General features: G+C 37.2%; 1 protein-coding gene across 6 annotated transcripts in view; it reads left to right on the forward strand.

Annotated features, from left to right (window-relative positions):
* HEATR5A (HEAT repeat containing 5A) overlaps window positions 1-13096 on the forward strand; it is a 65330-nt gene extending 52234 nt beyond the window's left edge. For 5 of the 6 annotated variants that reach the window (XM_048306155.1, XM_048306154.1, XM_048306158.1 and 2 more), the window contains 9 exons: window positions 581-815; window positions 1205-1453; window positions 3094-3221; window positions 4134-4281; window positions 4963-5235; window positions 7652-7876; window positions 9384-9538; window positions 10934-11147; window positions 11425-13096. In XM_048306155.1, the coding sequence (XP_048162112.1) occupies window positions 581-815; window positions 1205-1453; window positions 3094-3221; window positions 4134-4281; window positions 4963-5235; window positions 7652-7876; window positions 9384-9538; window positions 10934-11147; window positions 11425-11726 (1929 nt within the window). In that variant the 3' untranslated portion in view covers window positions 11727-13096. The remainder of the gene's footprint in view (window positions 1-580; window positions 816-1204; window positions 1454-3093; window positions 3222-4133; window positions 4282-4962; window positions 5236-7651; window positions 7877-9383; window positions 9539-10933; window positions 11148-11424) is intronic. The other variant, XM_048306157.1, reaches the window with a different exon arrangement.
* The last annotated feature ends 5352 nt before the right edge of the window (window positions 13097-18448 follow it).

Consider the following 18448-nt stretch of genomic DNA (forward strand, 5'->3'; position numbering starts at 1 on the left):
TGTCTGAAACATTCTCAATTCTATCTTTTTGATAACCAGAGAGATATCTAGGGAAATTAGCATTAGGAAATTAACCTATAGATGTTAACACCCAAAGTTTGCAAAGTATGCAAGACTGTACTTTTCATTCTTTACTGCTAACATGAAGTAACACATAATTTTGAGAAGTCAGTTTCAAGTGCCATATAGCATTTCAGTTAAAAAAATATTTAGGAATGGGTTAACTGTTGTTTCCGAATCATTATTATAGGTATATTATTTGATAATTCTTCAGCCTTGTAGCTCTAACAGGGTTTGATGGTTGGAAGCAGAAACTGGACAAATAATATATTAATTTTTAAGAGCAGGGAACTTAATTGCAGGTAGGAATTTTAGTAGTTTTCCCTTTTTGGGGATTCTTGCATCATGATTAGCTGGGGAATGGATTCAGAATGTTTAGAGTGCTTGTTCATCCATGCCTACTGGACTTGAAGCAGAAATAGATTTAGGAAATCTCATGCCTGCTCAACAGTCATGCTAGTGATCACAGTAGTTTTCCAAGTGTTAATATTTGTAACTCTCTATCCAAATATATCAACAGGTTTACATAGTTGCAGTTGAAAAGCAGAAAAATCAAAGTGATACACACAAGCAGTGTTTAAAACTTGCAAACTCCTCAGAAGAGAGCTACAGAGATATAACATTTTCAGCCAGTGGACTCCTGGACTTGGTACAGGCAGATCTTGGAACACTGAGCAAGCTCTGGCTTGCTGCACTTCAGGATTTTGCTCTCTTAACTTTGCCTCCAGAATATGCATCACAACTACCTGCTGAAGGTAAAAAGGCAAATGAGTTGTATTTTCATAAGTCCCTTGTAAGCAAACCGACTTGTGTTAAGATCATAGTAAGATTAAATTGTATAGATAATAATCCCACTTATGGACCTATTTAAAGATCAGGACTGCTTTTGAGAACAGAGGTTTCATGGATGTGAAGAGTGGTTTGGTATTCTTATTTGTTGGCTAATTTTATGGTTGAAAGAAGAAATGGGTAATCTATTAGATTCTGTCCAAATAAATCTAAATGAAGTACCCTCATTGGCCTGAATTTTAATACTAAACATTTAAAAAAAAGTCATACATAAAACACAATCCTGTTTTAAGAATGAGAAAATACAGTAGTTGAAAGTAAATTAATGTCTTAAAACTAATTTCTTTTCTTGTAGGTGGTACATTTTATACAGCAGAGACAATTGAAAATGCCAGACCTCATTACTACAACTCCTGGGCACTGATACTTTATGCTACAGCCTTATGGCTTACTAGCACAGGTTTCATTGTTGTTGATCCAGATGAAGGAGTTACAAATCTCTCCAGACCTGTTACCCCAACTACCATGTGTCAAGATTCTTCTACCAGGCCCTTGGTGAAATCTCCTGAGGATGTGAATACTGACAGATTTCATCTTATCTTGGGTTAGTGAGTGAGTGCATAATCTGCCTAGATGCTTTAACTCAAAATAATTCTTACTAGAAAAAACTGTTAGCAGGTAAATATTTAATTATTAAAATTTAACTGCATCATTGAATATCACATCTTTCGGAAAAACATACAGTCAGAAGAATTTTAAGTTGTAGTGAGAAAACCGTAAGTCATTTTCCCAAATATGGTACAAAAAACACTGTGAGCTAAACAAATCCTAAACAAATGCTTATTGCTCTGCTCATAAACATGCAAGTTCAAGGGAGGATTTTATGGTGTTTGTACCAGTACAGTTACAGAGTGTATGGATTAGTTTCACTGAAGTACAGTTTTACATCACACAATAGTGTATAGGTTGGAAGGGACTTGTGGAGGTCATCTTATCCACCTCCTGCTCAAGCAGGGTCACATAAAGCCAGCTGCCCAGGACCATGTCTAGGCAGCTTTTGAATATGTCTGTGGGTGGAGACTCAACCTCTGTGGGCAACCTGTGCCAGTGCTCGGTCACCCACACAGTAAAGAAGTGTTTCCTTACATTCACGTAAAGCTCTGTTAAGCCTCCACTACTGCAGAAGCTAATCAGGTAGTTGAATTAGTCCTAGTTCTCTAAATTTACAAAATTAGGCATTTCTGATTATATGTTTTTCTTGGTCTCTCTTTTGTATCCTTCTTTTGTAATCCCTTTTTGGAATGAGTTTGTATGACTTTATTGCATATGTCTTCTTTTGAATCCCAGTCTTTCTGCAGAGAGCCAGCTCACTCTTGAAATCTATTGCTCCCTCAGTTAAAAGTGGGACCTCTGATACAAAAGCTGCTCATTTTCCCTGCTTCCTCTACTGCTTAGTGCATCAAATTTCACCTACTTGACTGTGGGCATCTGGCTTGTTTATTCTGCTTTTGAATAAAATAACATTTTAATGTTAACTCCCTACAGAGAAATGGAAAGAATTTAAAACCACTTTTCTCTTGCACAGCCATTGTTTAATAGACATTGATTGGTTTCCCAAGTCATCACCCATTTTGGAATTACAGCCGTACAACTGGACTGAGAATATGGATTGCAGTTTATATGACTGTTATCTCCAATATTTTGAGGCGTCCTGAAAGCTGAGAAAAAAGATAGCTCTTATCTGCTCTACAGTTTGCAAGCTTAGGCTTCATGTAATTTACTTACTGCTGGTTATGTAGTTGCGGTAGTTGGCATCTTCAGCATTTTTTTTAAATGAGAAGATAAAGCCCCAGCCTTAGAGTTTGTGAACTACTATTACTTTTACCATTTCCTTCTATTACATAAATCAGAGTGATTAGGCAAATATTGTGCTATATACTCGTTATGAATTATCCTGTCTGATCATTGGACCTCATGTTCAGTGTTTTATTCAGAAATTGCTGGGGTTTTATTTATGTTAGTAGCCAGTTATAATTGGGTCTTACACTGTCTAGAAGGTGAAGTTTCTTTCATTGTTTTGATGGAAATAGAGTTCTTGCCCTGAGTTATTAGCAATAGGAGATGAATTCACTTAAAATGCTACTTCTATGTTTGCTCAACCTTCTGTGACATTACCTAGTAGTCGAAAAAATTACTTCTTAAAATTTCAAGCACACATGGGGTTTTTTCTTCTGATGCTTACAGGAATTAGTGTGGAGTTCCTCTGCTCTCCTCGATCAGATGCAGCAATGGAGAACATTATTGCCTGCTTACATGCCCTGCAGGCACTCTTCGATGTTCCATGGCCAAGGTCTAAAATAGGTGGTGATCAGGTAATGCATAATGACCAAATGCCCCCCAGAATTAAGGCATAGTTTTAGTCCGAAGAGTCTCTACAATCTCTTGTATTTCCAGGAATCTTCAGTGTAAAAGTAGTAGGTAAATTATATGCTTTACCCAAATCCAGAGCTGTAGACGGAGGACATAAAAAAGAGCACAGTGTGGAATTTGTAAGGTGAGGGGCAGAGAATTTGAGGGCATTTCATCAGGAAGACATAATTAGATGAGTAGGATGAGAGCCAGGTAAAGACAAAATTCTGGAAAAGAGAGTTCTCTTACTCTCTCTGACAAGGCATGGTTGAATTAATTCTGTTGTAAAAATCAAAGTTGATAAAAGAAGACTGGACAAAAGCAGTGATACTAAAAAAAAGAAAAAAGGCAAAACTGAAAAAAAAGCATTACACAATGGTGATCCTAAGAAGTAGTAATCTGAAATTTCATTTTTTTTCCTTTAAATTACAGTTTATACCATCCTGTGTGCCATGCAATTGTCTAACACAGTAGAAGTGATAAAGCCTGTGGACATGGCCAAGTTCTGCTGATTGTTGATGTTCTGTCCAAGCAAATGCACATAGGTGTAGGTGGGATACAATGTAGTGTCCCCACCTTCAAGAGTTAAGAAGCCATAAGATAAAGATTACTTGGGGTTTTTGTAGTTGTTTTAAGTACCCTATGTCTTAAATTACTATGATAAGTATTTTATTGGGAGACTTGATTGGGACTGCTGTTATTGGGAGCTAGGAGCTGGATGTTGAAGAAAATGCCAACTCCTATGATTGTATCAATTACATTGTGTTCCTTAGTGAGATCAATCAGAGTAATACTGTTGGCTGTAACAAGTACTAACAAGTTCCTAAAACTTCTGCATTAAAATTAAGGTATATTAGATGTTTTTCTTGCTGTAGGAGTTGGGTGTAGAGCTGCTGAATGTTTTGCATCGACTGATACTGACCAGAGAATCACCTGATATTCAGCTTGCTGCCCTTGAAGTGGTTCGCTTGATTCTTTTTGCAGCTCAGGAACATGTGAAGGAAAAGAGGAGAAGTGCAGAAGGTACAGTACTGTATGAGATGTTTGAGTACCTATTATCAGGGTTAAAGCAATTCTTTCTTGGAAAACTGGATTCCAGGATGCATCTTAATTAAAGTTTTTCACATTTAGATTCTAATTCTAGTTTACTTAAGACAGTCCATATTCCTGACATTAGAAATTCAGGTGGTATGATGGATAACAGGTAGTTTAGGTGTTGAACAGAGGGTAGAAAGTGAGGAGAAAAACTGCAGAAACTGCAGCTGGGTGGTGTCAGGGAGGGAGGAGTCCTAGTGAAAAGCTGGGGTCAGCTGCAATTGAGCAATGGACAGACTTGCCACACACAGCTGTTACAAGCCAGGTTCCAGTAGTTACTCTGATTGTAACTTCCTAACATTCATTTTCTAAAAGGAAAAAACTGGGAGAAGAATCAAAATGCTTGTATCAGGTGACATCATATTGGCTTGGTGCCTTAGGATGTTGTATGTGGAAGTCTGTTGCGCACCCTTTTGCCTTTTGACAATCACTCCATAGTTTGCTTATTTGGAAGGATGGATGTTTGCTAGTAGAATTTTGAATACATACCCATGCACATACATATGTGTCGAGATTATAATTTGGTGCTGAAACAGTCTTAAGAAATAAACTTTTTGGAAACAAGTCACAGTCTGCAGACTTCTGCTATATTTCTTGTTTTTCTTTCAGTTGATGATGGTGCTGCAGAAAAGGAAACATTACCAGAATTTGGAGAAGGCAAAGACACAGGGGGACTGGTGCCTGGGAAATCATTAGTCTTTGCAACACTGGAGCTGTGTGTTTGTATTCTTGTCAGACAGCTTCCCCAGCTCAACCCTAAATTAACTTGTAGCCCTGCAGTTCAACCTGGAAAACATCTGTTACTGTCAGAAGATGGAAGCAGACTGGTAGCAGCGGCATTAGTTATTCTCTCTGATATTCCTGCAGTCTGCTCTCCTGAAGGTATGCTATTTCATCACAAGAAAAGATTAATGAAAGAATATTAGGCCCTTCTGTCCCCTTGTTATTACCTAATTTCTTAGCTGGTTAAATCTGGCAGCAAGTTTTGTTGATTTGCTTGTGACAATTTCCTTTTCTAATTTTTTTTTTGACTGTCAAATTGCAAAACAAGTTACAAAACTGAAGCAGTTAAATGAGTAGTTTCTCTCTTCCTCCCACCCTATAGCAGTGCAATTAATAGATTCATTTTGTACTGGGTAGTAAACAACAGCTACATGATTATAATCTACTTGAATTGTCTATTCTGGAATCTATAATGCAGACATAAATTTAAAAGGGAAATGTGTGATGTTACCTTCCCATCATTTGAACATTAAGAAACGGCTGTAAGGAGTTACGGTTGAATTCTCAGATTAGTTGACTTTTACCCATGATTCATTTTGGATTCACTCCAAACTTTAAGATGGTGCCCCACCACCAACCCTCAATGTCATATTCATACTCATACTCATATTCATATTCAGTACTGTTACAGCCACACATATAAACCATTTCTGTCCTACTCTGTTCCCGCCTTAAGTATTTTTGTTACACCTTATGCAAATTCTTGGCATTTACCACCCCTGAAAATTTCTTCTTTTTTTTTAAATTTGTTTTCTGTTATATTATTCTTCTATGTGGAATATGATACTTCAAATGGAGTAGCTGGCAGCCCTTGCAATCCTTGCAAGGTGATGATTTGCTTTCTCATTTCCATCTGCAGCCCATTAATTTATCAGTTCAAAGTGAAAGGAAATACACATCGCACCACTCAATCTGAGGACAACTATCTTGTGTGAAAAATAATCTGTGATTTTTTTCTCACTGTAGTTGTTTTCATCTTTAGCAAACAGCTTGCAGGATCAGACCACAGGGAATGTGAGAGAAGTTAAGCATTTGGTTCAGGTGACTAAAAAGAGGAGCTGAAGCTTGCTTATACAGTCAGTTGAATAAGGAAGCAGCTCCAAAAGTCAGCTGACATAATCAAAGAGATGAGAATTCCTCTGTGGAATTGCATAATTTTTTCTCCTTTAGTAGGTAACTGAAGTTACACTCCTGTGACTGCCGCGTCTCTTCCTTCAGGCCCCTGTCATGATACGTGTGCATAAAAAAATTTGCAAGTAAATGATGTTCATGACCTAAATTTCCTACTGAATTCCAACAGTAAAGTCTCAGCTGTTCAAAAATACATGTCCTCAGCTTCAAAAAATACTTGTGCATAAGTCAGAGACCCTCATTATTCAACAGGCCTCTCATGAACATCAGTGTATTAAAATCTTAAAAACGTAAGCATTTTGCTGATTAGGGAACGCAATAAGCATATTAACCCATATGCTTAACTCTGTGCTTTGCTGAGTCCTAACTTAGGACAGGAGCAACACATAAGTACGCAGGTTTCTAGATTGCCTCCAATATATGCAGAATTCTAGATTACTGTTAGATTCCAAGACATAAAAATAAGTGAAACTGCTATGCCACGTTATTCCTCTGAATTTTAAAATATTTTTAGTGCTCTGTCATTATGACTGGTCAACTATCAGATTCTCAGACACGAAAATCTCTTCAGTAGCCTAAGGAACAATCCGCTTCTCTCCTTAGGTCTTCTCTTTTCCAAGATATTTTTTAGAGCTTCTATTTTAGTTCTGAGGGGTTTTATACATATATTTATTCTGAAGTCCTTATTACTCTTACTAAACTCTTGACTTCAGTGATTTCCTAGAACAGTGGCATCTTTAGCTAACTACACATCATTGAGTAGAATTTTCCTCTTGCCAGTTTTGAAATTACCCCCATTAATTTCCTTCACTGTATTGTCTTCATGTGCAAAGTATACTTAGATGCATATACTTTGTTTTCTTCTTTCTATGTAGTAGTATATACAAAGAATTTACTATGTATCAGTATATATACTATACATATACTGTGTATATATATATACAGTAGATATGTATAGTATATATACTAGTATATACTCTATATGCTACTATATATACTTTCATGGCTTCTCTTCCATGAGAACCACCTCCTTAGTGGTTCTGATTTTTCTGTTCTTGGTTTTCTCTGAATATGACATAATTCTACACTTCATGTAGTAAAATGATTGAGGAAAAGATATATAATGCTAATTTTAAAGGGGAAAAGGTTTAAATTCACTTAAGCAGTCTGACTCCCTGTTTGCTGTAGCAGGCCACATGATATTTCAAATCTTTTCTCCAAATTACCAGTGCCTCTATTCATAGATATGCTTAAAAATTATAAATTATTAATAAAAAAGAGAATCCAAGAAAACTACCTCAATATTTAAAAAAAAAATATTAAATTTTAAAAGTACCTGCATTTTTTTTAGATTTCTGTTAAATTAGTTTGCATTGTTTTACAGGAAGTGTTTCAGTTCTTCCTACTATTTTGTACCTAATTATTGGAGTACTTAAACAAACTGCTGTGAAATTGCAAGATGGCCAGTTACGTCTGACAGTTGCTGCATCTCTACAAGCTCTTAAAGGACTCTTGTCTTCTCCCATGGCTCGAGCAGAGAAAAGTCAGAATGCTTGGACTGATCTTCTACGTAGTGCTTTGGTCACAGTGCTTGACTGTTGGGATCAAGGTAAGCACAAATGTTGGGTTTATGAGTTTAAAAACCAAATTTAAAATGTTTGTGTGAAGTGTTGCTTGGTTTTATTTAAATTGAATTCATGCACATCTGAAAAAAGACTAGTCACTGCTTAGTCACAAGAGAATTAGCTGGTTACCAAGTACTGTTGAAACTATCGTGCGATCTTGTCCCTACAGTGCATATGAGAAGTCATCATCTATAAAAGTATAAACGTGGGTGCCATGATTTAAGCCCAGCTGGAAATTAAGTACCATGCAGCCACTTGCTCAACCTCCTCTCCCTCTTCCCCCCACCCTAGTGGAATGGGGAGGAGAATCAAAGTAAAACTTGTATGTTAAGAACAGTTTAATAATTGAAACTAAAGTAAAGTAAAGTAATAATGGTAAATTATTATAATAATAATGATAAGAAAAAGGGAAAAACAAGTGATGCAGTGTGCAGTTGCTCATCACCCTCTGACCAATGCTAGACCCCGCTTCCCAAACCCAGATCATCCTCTCTTCCAGGTAACTCCCCCCAGTTTATGTACTGGGCATGATGTTCTATGGTGTGGAATATCCCTTTGGTCAGTTCAGGTTACCCATCCCAGCTATGCTCCCTCCCAGTTTCATTTGCTTATCTTCTCACTGGCAGAGCATGAGGCAAGGGATAAAGTCCTTGACTTAGGATAAACACAGCTTAGCAAAAACCAAAACATTGGTGTATTATCAACACCATTCTCATTCCGAATCCACAACACAGCACTGCAACAGCTACTGAGAGGAAATCAGCTCTACCCCAGCTGAAACCAGGACAGTGGTTTGAGGGCTTACTCCTGTGTTGTGTAGTGCCACAGTGTAGTTCCATGGTACGAAGGCATAAACAGGAGCTATGGCTTCAGTGTACAGCTGAGCGTAAAAGACAGCTGTACACTGAGTGCAGGTTCTCCACAAAGAGTTAGTGTCTGTAGTGAAGCAAAGGGTGTTAAAGCAGTAGTGCAAGAAAAGAATTTTTTGTCTTCAGTGAGTTTACTGTGTGCTGCTGCTTCAACTTCCTGAGTTTGTAGTATTTTTATTGTTCCTTATGTTTAATCTCTTAAGTTGTAATTTGTTGTTGGAACTTTTCTTTACAAAACTGTTTAAGTTACAAGAAAATAATATATTCTAAATCCAAGTTTTATATTATTCTCAAAATGATTGTACTTTAATATGTCATACTAGCTCTTCAAAGATATTTATTGTACTTTGTACAAAGAAACAGTAGAATAGGAGTATGCTGTAATTTTAAGTGTGCATATGATCACCCCTAAATTCCCATTTTGGCCTTGGCTTTTATTGCAGTAAAAGTCCATACCACTGTATCAGAGTATGTTGTGTATTTGAAAACAGAGGTTCCTAAAGAAACGTAGATGTTGGTATTTCTATTCCACCTCTTTGTACCACTTAAACTCACAGAATTTTTAATGTAAATCTAACAATCTTCTTTGTTAATGTAAATCTAACAACTACTTTGTTGATAGTAGATGGCCTTCTCCAAGAATTCGATGAAGTCAGCCTTCTCACTGCTATTACAGTATTTGTTATGTCTACCAGCCCAGAAGTTACTACTGTAGAGTGCCTTCAGAAGCGTTGTATTGAGAAGTTTAAAATAACACTTGATTCAAAAGATCCTCTTGTAAGTACTGGTGAAGTTATAAGAATATCACTACATACTGAATGAACCTTGGCTTATTTTAGTTGTGTTGCTAGTCCTGTGTGTTGATGGAAGTTAATTCTCTCCTGACTATATCTGTTGTATTTTAAAATACAGTCTGAACAAGTGAGCAAGAACATGTCCAGCAGTGCATTTAATCATTGTTCTGTATGCAATTCTGGACTCCTATTATTTATTTCTTTTATTGCCTCAGACTCAGTGCTTTATACATTGCTAAGTACATGATAAAGTTGTGTAGTGTTTCAGGCACCTGTCGAATTTTATTTGTTCATTTTATCTTCAACACACAGATACTATCTTTTGCAGAGGAAATCCCTCAGCTATGAGTCTTTGGGAGCTGGAGCAAGTACCACTACAAAACTGTTACTATCCCATAAGCGTCAGCTCCTGGCCACTGCTGGATGCAGCTTACTGAACTGGATTAATGCTTTGTTCTGACCTAGCATAAATATTTTCATGTTAGTGGCATTAGATTATAGTGCCACAGTTCATATATAACTGACCTTCACCTAAAAAAGTAATGTATCAGGGAAAAAAAGTATTTATACAAATGGCTTTTCTAGGTATTGGGGCTACCTCACTTTCGAAGTTAAGTTCTGAAAATAACATGCATTAGATTTCATATTTGTTAGAATTCACTGTAAACTGCTTTCTTGCATCTTCTCTATATATATTTGTGTAGTAATAAAAAATTAAACAAAGTTTAATTTAATTGAGAAATAAATATAAGACAATTCTTTTTTATACATCAGTACATTCCTAATATTGTAAACTTTGATTTTCACTGTTAGGAAACCGGAAATGCCAAATATGACTGCAAGGAAATATTAGCATGCATTTGCAAACTTTATCCAAGTGTTAGGCATCAGAGCCACTCAGAAATTGTGTAGGAACTTTGCAGTTTCAGTCCTATTGACTTCCAATAAGGTGCAAGCTTCTGCACCATTTAAGGCATTTTAAAATTGTGCCTACAGTTTGGCTGGGATATTGCTTATATTTTAAGCACCACTTTTTCAGTATTATTGCACTTTTGCTAAGAAGAGAGTATTTTCAAAATAATACTAATATTCAAACAAAAATAGGTTTTTTTCCTTAACTCAAAAATGACAGAAGATATAAGACTTGATGAAAGAAACAGAAAGCATGATCTGGTTTCTATTAATAATTGATTACAAGTTATGATGCTCCTATAAAGTATTATACATGAGCAGCCTACAACCTGATGAATTTTCAAGCTGCGAGGCACATTTTCCCCCCTCCCAAAATTTTTATCTGACAAGCTGTTAGATTTAGAACACCCAGAGATGTATTTTTAAGTGTAACACTTTGTAACTGCAAATTTCGTTTTCCCTTTAGGTACAGTGTAAGTGCTACCAGCTGCTGCACTCCATCTTTCAGCATCCAAACAAAACTGTGTCCTACCCTTATATCCATTCTTTAGCACCATCCGTTGTGGGGAAACTGCAGGAAACAGAAAAGGCAAAACCTGAAAATGCTGCTGAACTTCAAGTCATTCAGGAGGGAATAAAGGTGGTTACAGCTCTGACAGCAGCTGCTGAGGAACAGCACCGTAAGTTACTTCCATTTCTTGTACCCAAAGTGTTAAAGATGCTCAAAGTTGCCATAAATAACAAACTAAAACCAAAATGACCACTAGGAATTCAGTCCTGAACACTAATTGCTAACAAAATTGGTCACAGGAATGTTGGGTTTTTTACCCTACAGTTCAGCTAACCTTTGCAGCTTTACAGTTTGAATTAAATGTTAATCTGGAGAAATACTTCCATTTAGAATTTGACACTATTTTTAAAAATCATATATTTAAGTTCTGTTTTCAATGTTTGTAGGTGCTCACTTGGTGGCCTGCTTTCTTCCCATCCTCATTTCCTTTCTTTTGGATGAAAATGCACTGGTTTCTGCTACAATCTCGGCAAAAAGTCTACATGAGTTTGCTTTGCAAACTCTGATGCAGATTGGTCCACAGTACTCATCAGTTTTTAAAAAACTAATGGCCTCCTCTCCAACTATGAAAGCCAGGCTTGAATCAGCTGTTAAAGGCAATCAAGAAGGCATCAAAGTGAAGACTACTAAACATGCAAAAAATCCTGGGAAAAGTTCAAGCATTCAGCTAAAGACCAATTTTCTTTAAAGCCCCATATTGTAATTTTACGCACTTTGGTATCAACAGCAAAAAAGTCCCTTTTAATTTCTAATCACAAAAGGTTGTCAGGAGTTGATCTCATGTATTTCAGTTTGTGCTGAAGTATTACAGAAAGTTTTTAAGAGAAAGCAAGTCTCTGGATAACTTTCTCTTAGTGTAAGACTTTTTAAATATCTCTAAACACTATGAATAAATCAGAGGTCATCAAATCTGTATTTTTTATTATTTTGGACTAAAATATCAGACATGCACATGCCTATATTAAAAAGAATATAGTGAACTTTACCATAGATATATTTAGGAGCATCCCACACTTAGCCATTATGTAAAGTTAACTTTTTTTTTTTTAAGTCAGTATTTGTCAAAAATAAGTTACTGTAGTTGGTTTTTGGATTTAACAGGGACATAAATTTACTTACAGGTTGTAATCTATGCTAGTTACTAATTCAACACACTGCATCATTCTTTAAACAGATTAAATATCCTTGTAAGCCTTACAATAGTTTATTGCTGATCTCAGAAAATTCAACTCAGTAAAGGTAATATGGATAGCTTTAATCCTAATAACATCTTGAACTGGCCAAGATGTAACAAATGCTGTGAAATACAGCTCTACAATGCCTCTCTGGGGACTCTGTGGTTCTTTCCAGAGTGGGACTGTCATGCATATGTAAGGATTGACAGGCTTGGTGCCTTGCTGCTTGACACAGTCTCACTTTTCAGGACGTGTACTTTGATAAGTTTTTATTAGGGGAGCCAGGCAATTGGAGCTTACATATCCTGTCCAGGATAGGACAGCAATTTTAACGTACTGTGCCTCAATTCAGACCTCTGCTCTATGTGGATGGATGTTCCCTGATCTCCGAATGATCGTTGATATATATATATGTAACTTAATTTCTGTATCTCTGCAATGACAGATGGATGCATTTGAAGTCACCTTGTCTTGTGTCTATAAATAAAGTGCAACAAACTCATAATAAGTATGTAATTAACATTTTTATCAAGGAGCATATTTTAATATAGAAAAATAACTATCAAAACTGCAATAGCTATAAAATATTTTCGAAGTACAATGCATTGACTTCTTTCTTAATACCAGTATTACCTAAACCAAACACTGTCAAACTGAGGATATGATTTCCTTCTTGAATCTAATTGCTTTAAAAGGAAGAAGAAAAAAATATTTACAGAACTGAGAAACACGCTGTGACTCAGGAAGAGTGTGATGTACTGTATTTTCTTAGAAGTTTTGTATATAAATATAATTGTAAATTGTACAGAATTAACAAATTGATGAAAGTTCTAACAATTCTTTTTTCTAATTTACATAAATAAAGCTAGTTTTCTTCACTTAATATTTGTCTTAGTTATTTTATCCAATAGCAGAGGAACTCCTAAGGACTTGTGTATCAGAAAAAATATTGTTGTGTGCTGCCTCAAGGAAACTAAAAATAAATGTTTGGGTTGGATGCATCAAGGTCTGTGACTTGACACTGCAGGTCTTCCTCTGTTCTGAGTAGCACAATGAGTAAATAAGTAGGACCAGGGAGATTTTCTGTGTGTAAATCCCTGTGTTGTGCCAAATGCTGAAATGTGTGAACTGTCGGAAGATGGTTGAGGTGCCTTCCATCTTTCCCTGGAGAACCAGAAGTCCTGAGTTCCGCCTCTTCATTGAAGTCAAATCTGTAGTTGCTGGCTGTGTTAAAAGGGACTTACATTAGATTTGCCAGTTACTTATCTTTATCTCATTAGTAATTTTTTTATCATGTTACTTTACCCTTCCAAGTTTACTGGTGGGGGTTTTTCTTTCATTTTCTTTCCCAAGGCTGCTTCTGGAAAATCATAGATTCTTATGAAACTTTAAGACTTTTAAATGAAAGTCAAGTCATGTTTGGGATCAAAATGGCCAAATATATTGCAGAGGAAATTAATTGCTAAAAAATGTATTTGTGGCTACTTTTTCATTTTCTGTCATGTATAGTAATGTATCAACATTTTTTTAATGTTGATAAGACAATCTGTTGAAACCGTGCTTTGCTGAAAAACTTTTAAGAAGCATATTCAAATTGCAAGAGCGCCAAGAAAAACTGTTAAAAGCCAAAAATTAAAGTTCAGTGCAGCTTAGTCCTAGATTTCTTAGGTCTTGTTGCAGTAGCTCACAACTGAGCCATTGAGAGGTGCCATAATTATGTGATTTGACATTTCTTGATCAAGTCTTGTGGCCACATGTGGAAAAGTACCATTTTCAACATACCTGTGTATTGCAGAAGCAAAAATGATTCCAATAAAGAGAACTACTGCTAATTCTTAATGTCAGTTGTAAATTAGGACAAATGTGTGAGCTTTATTTATCCAGATAATTAATTTATCCACATAATAAAAATACCTGTACCCTGAGTTCTGCTTTCTTATGTACACATAAAACAGTGAGTTGGATCATATGAATAAATCTACTTAGTTAACTAACATTTTATAAATGAATCTTACAGAAATAATCATTTTTCAGTTATAAAAAGACTTTGGCCTTTACATATCAGGTTTTTGATGCAGTCTTACAAGGAACTTGCATAATTATCTTTTTTCCTCAAGAAAGAAGTAAGACCACAGAGCAGTTTTGGTTTTAATTCTACTCTTCTTTTTCAGGTATTGCTTGACACGCAAGCTCTCATGTTTAGCCAAGCAAAAAGAGCCAAACATATGCCTAGCCATAAACCAAAGCCCCACTTTCGGCACCCCTGCTTCCTGTGTCCCTTGCCTCCTTTCTGATTGTTTTTTGTGCCATTTCTCTGCAAGCACCAGTAAATTTTTTTCTAGTAACTTGTCTTTGCAATGAAACATGTGGCCTGCATGCATGTTTACTTTGTATGTTTCCCCTGTTCATACGAGAAGTTTAATGGGTTTCTGTGACAAAAGATCCTGTCTATGTCTAGCCTCAAGTGCATATATACACATATGAGTACCTCATGGAATGTACTATTTAAATACTATGCAAAAATTATTTGTCGACAACTTTCTGTTGACTGCAACAAACCAGAATTAGTCAAAACTGCAAAAGTGTCACACAGCTGGGATGTGGTAGGTTCTAATTGGATACAAGTCTGTAGCACTGCAGCTGAAAAAGCAGCTTTTCTGTTAGTATTGCTTAGACTAGAATAAGTCTGAGACAGACCTGGTGTGTTCCAAGGTGCAGGAGTCACCTTCAGGCTGAGAGAGGTATCAGTCCAGTGATGCACATGTCACCATAAAATAGGATTAACAAATGCATAGGAAGCATAGCAGATTTTTCTATTAATGAATGTCAGTTACTAATTGGAATTTCCAAAGGGATTTTTCCCCTCAAGACTGCCACAGCAGTATCAAAGTGAGCTGTTGCAATTGCAGGAGTGATGGAGGGATCTAGGATAGTTTGCTAGTTTATAGGAAGTAACAGTAATACTGCTTAATAGGGAATCAGGTGGAAAATTCAACAGCATTTCAATGTATTTTTAATTGGAATAGTTGGATGTATCTGTGACAATAACACTGTGACGGTCTCCTCTAAAGCTTCATCCCTAATCTCAACACTAGGTATACATGTTTTGTTTTCAGGTTCCTGAAATGTAGCTCTCTTATCAGTAGACAGTAAGGCATAAACAGTTTCCAAGAAAAACATGTTAGTACTGGTCTACTAATAAACCACTTGTGCTTCTGACAGTGAAAAACCTAGCCAATGATACTTCAAACTAGACAAGAAAGCCAGGGGGAAAAACCTTAGACAGCTATCACTTTGTTTAGGAGGAACATACAGCAAGGTGGATTATTTGTCTACTTCTCTGCACTGTGATGTCAAAAACCACTGGAAGAGTCACTCCACTGTGTCTTGAAAATAGCATTGCTTGGCCAGCCCTGATGCTGTGGGTGTTCCCAAGTACTGCTTTTTGCGCATGAGAACCTCTAATCCTAAAAACTGGCTAATAAACTGTGCTTCTCTGCAGCCAAGTGTTAGAAGAAGTGCTCAGATTTGTCCACTGCACTCGAGCGGGAGCAACCCTGGAGCTGTTGCTGTAGATGACATCTCACAGAGGATTCCCATTCAATTAGCTGAAGTATGTAGCAAGCAGTTCAAGCTGTTTAATGACAGTGGGCTATAGATTCAAAGACATGAAAATTAAAAAGCATATTTGGCCACACATGACGTGCTCTACCTGCCTTTAACATATCTAAAGTAATGAATACTGAAAGTTGATTATTCAAAATGAAATAAGCCAGCTGCATTTGATTGTGTTATCTGCACGAGGAAACCCTAGAGATGTCAGTGCTATGCCACCAACCTATCCAAAATGTGTGGTTCTTACTTTGATGTACAGTTGTGGATTTTTGAAGCTTTTTTTTCCTAAAATATTCTCTGGAGAATAAATGGTTTATTCCATATAACAATGAAAGGGGAAGTTACATCTAAATATAACAAAAGTAGGGCTGAAGGTACTGTCTGAGAAACAGGTCAGTGCAAAAGCAGGCTTTGAAAACCTGTGGTGCATTAACCCAAATTCACTCACTCTGCAGCCAAATATCTGTTTTGCTCTATGGTCCTATGCTACTTCCATAGTCCCACTTACCTGAAGTGCAAAATCTGATTCTAGAAGGAAGAATGTGGCATCAACTCCCCTTCTTCTGTGCTTGCATTCCAGCTGCTTAATGGTGGCACATGCAGGAGGAAACAAGCTGTGAGGATGAGGAGCAGCCAGAGCAGAGCCTGCTGTCTGTGTGCATATTAGTGCCTGTGCCAGGTTACCTAGTTACTGCACAGAAAAACTTACTGTTATGTATGTAAACAGGTTTGCAGATGAAGAAAATCTGTTTCTAAATGCTGCTGATAAGAAGCTAAATTTAGTAATGATGAAGATTGATAAAATCCCATTCTAAGCTACAGCCTTATAATTTGCAATTGTGTAGCTTAAAAAAATGCATTTTTTTAACCAGTGTTAATATTCACGTATTAAAATTGATGTGAACTATCTCACTGCCTATAGAATTACTGTGAGTCCCTGTTGCTGCTAGTGGGAATTTTTTTCTTATTATAACCTTCTCTGGGGATGATTTTGTTTATGGTATTTTTGTCAGCCTTTTTTTTTTTTCTTCCCAGTGCATTAGTTCTCTGTGTCCTTTTCCACAAAAAAAGAAGGTTTTGTATGAGACACATCTTCTATGGAAGTAAGAAGTACAGGCCTCAGGGATTCTGGAAATAATTTTGATTTATATCTAAAAATAGAAATATTATGCAATTTGAAAATACAACCTATAATTATGAAGGCAAATGCTTTTAACCTCATCTTCCCTCATGTAAAATTCATGTCAAACACCAAGAAAAAATTGTCACAGATGTATGCATGTTTTATGGAAAACACAAGGACAACTGGTTCAAGCTGCTGCCACCAAATTAACCTGAAATTCAGCTAGGGGAATAAAATAATTTGCTTATAGGAAAAAATCAGGTACTTCTTCAAGTGCATTTATTAAATAATCAAGGTTGGGATGAAGAGGGGAAATAAAAGAGGCAATACAAGTGAATGTATTTTCCCCTCCAATCTGAGGCACAAGGCAAGCTGGTATTTAGCTGGCAGGGAGTCGAGCCACACAGTAATGTGGCCAGGGGGAGGATGGGAGGGTAGATGGGCTTATTTTTAGTCCATTCGTCCCAGTTCCCTTTTGGGAACAAGAAATCTGGGTATAATTTACTTCTGTAGAATGAGAATTCTTAAGCTGGATGTAGAGAGAGTCTCAAGAACCAGTGGCCTTGAATTGGAGCCACAACCAGTTGGAGCCTAGTTCTAGGCACCCTCTAAACCATATGGTAAGTGTAGATACATGCAGACCCCTGGGGCTTAAAGACTTGCAGTCTTCTATCTTGACTTTCCCACATAACTTCGGAGATGTGTCCCCCTGTAGGTACAGGGTGGAAAGATAGTCAGGGGGCATGGTATGAACCACCAAAGTAGTTTTCTCTGTGTGAGGGCAGCTGCGCCTGGGGAAGCCATGAGTGAGTAACTTATTTTCTGAGCAGGCAGTTTCCTGCCTTTCCAGTAGGTTTCTGTAGCCACCTGCTCCTCACACAGGCACCTGTTCTGGGATGCCACTGGTCCATGCAGCTACCGCAGCTCGGAACACTGAGTTATGCCTGTGTGTGTGTGTTGCTCAGCAGCTGGCCGTGGCCTGAGTCTGTGCTGAGACTGTTGCTAGTCGAGCCTGCCAGACTTTGTGGATAAATTGAAATGATACATAGAAGTGAGCTGCTGTGCGCATTGGTCTGGGCCGTAATGCAAGCATGTCTCTCCTTGAGACCCTTCAGAGCAGCAGTTGCTGAAGCTGTCAAGACGTGGATTTATCCACACAATGTCCTGCTCATTCTCTGCACTTGCAACAACATTCAGAACCATGAACTATGATTTAGGATAAGCAGCAGACATTCCTAAAGACTTCTGGAGATTTTCCTGGCCAAGACAGAAGAGAAATGGCTGTTGGATGTACTGGCTATAGAGCAGAGAGACTACAGAAGCAGCTACTGGCTTTGGAACCTGGCTTTCCCAGGTTGTGGTACATCTTGGCTGGATCAGCTTTACATTTGGTGGTCAGGATTTGAAACTATATTCTTCACTGGCTGGTTCTGGACTTCACCTAAAGGAATGGCTTTCAGTGCCATAGTTTTCTTCTTCAGGAGGTAAAGAATATAT

This window comes from Corvus hawaiiensis, chromosome 6, assembly GCF_020740725.1.
Source record: "Corvus hawaiiensis isolate bCorHaw1 chromosome 6, bCorHaw1.pri.cur, whole genome shotgun sequence".
NCBI classification, from domain to species: domain Eukaryota; kingdom Metazoa; phylum Chordata; class Aves; order Passeriformes; family Corvidae; genus Corvus; species Corvus hawaiiensis.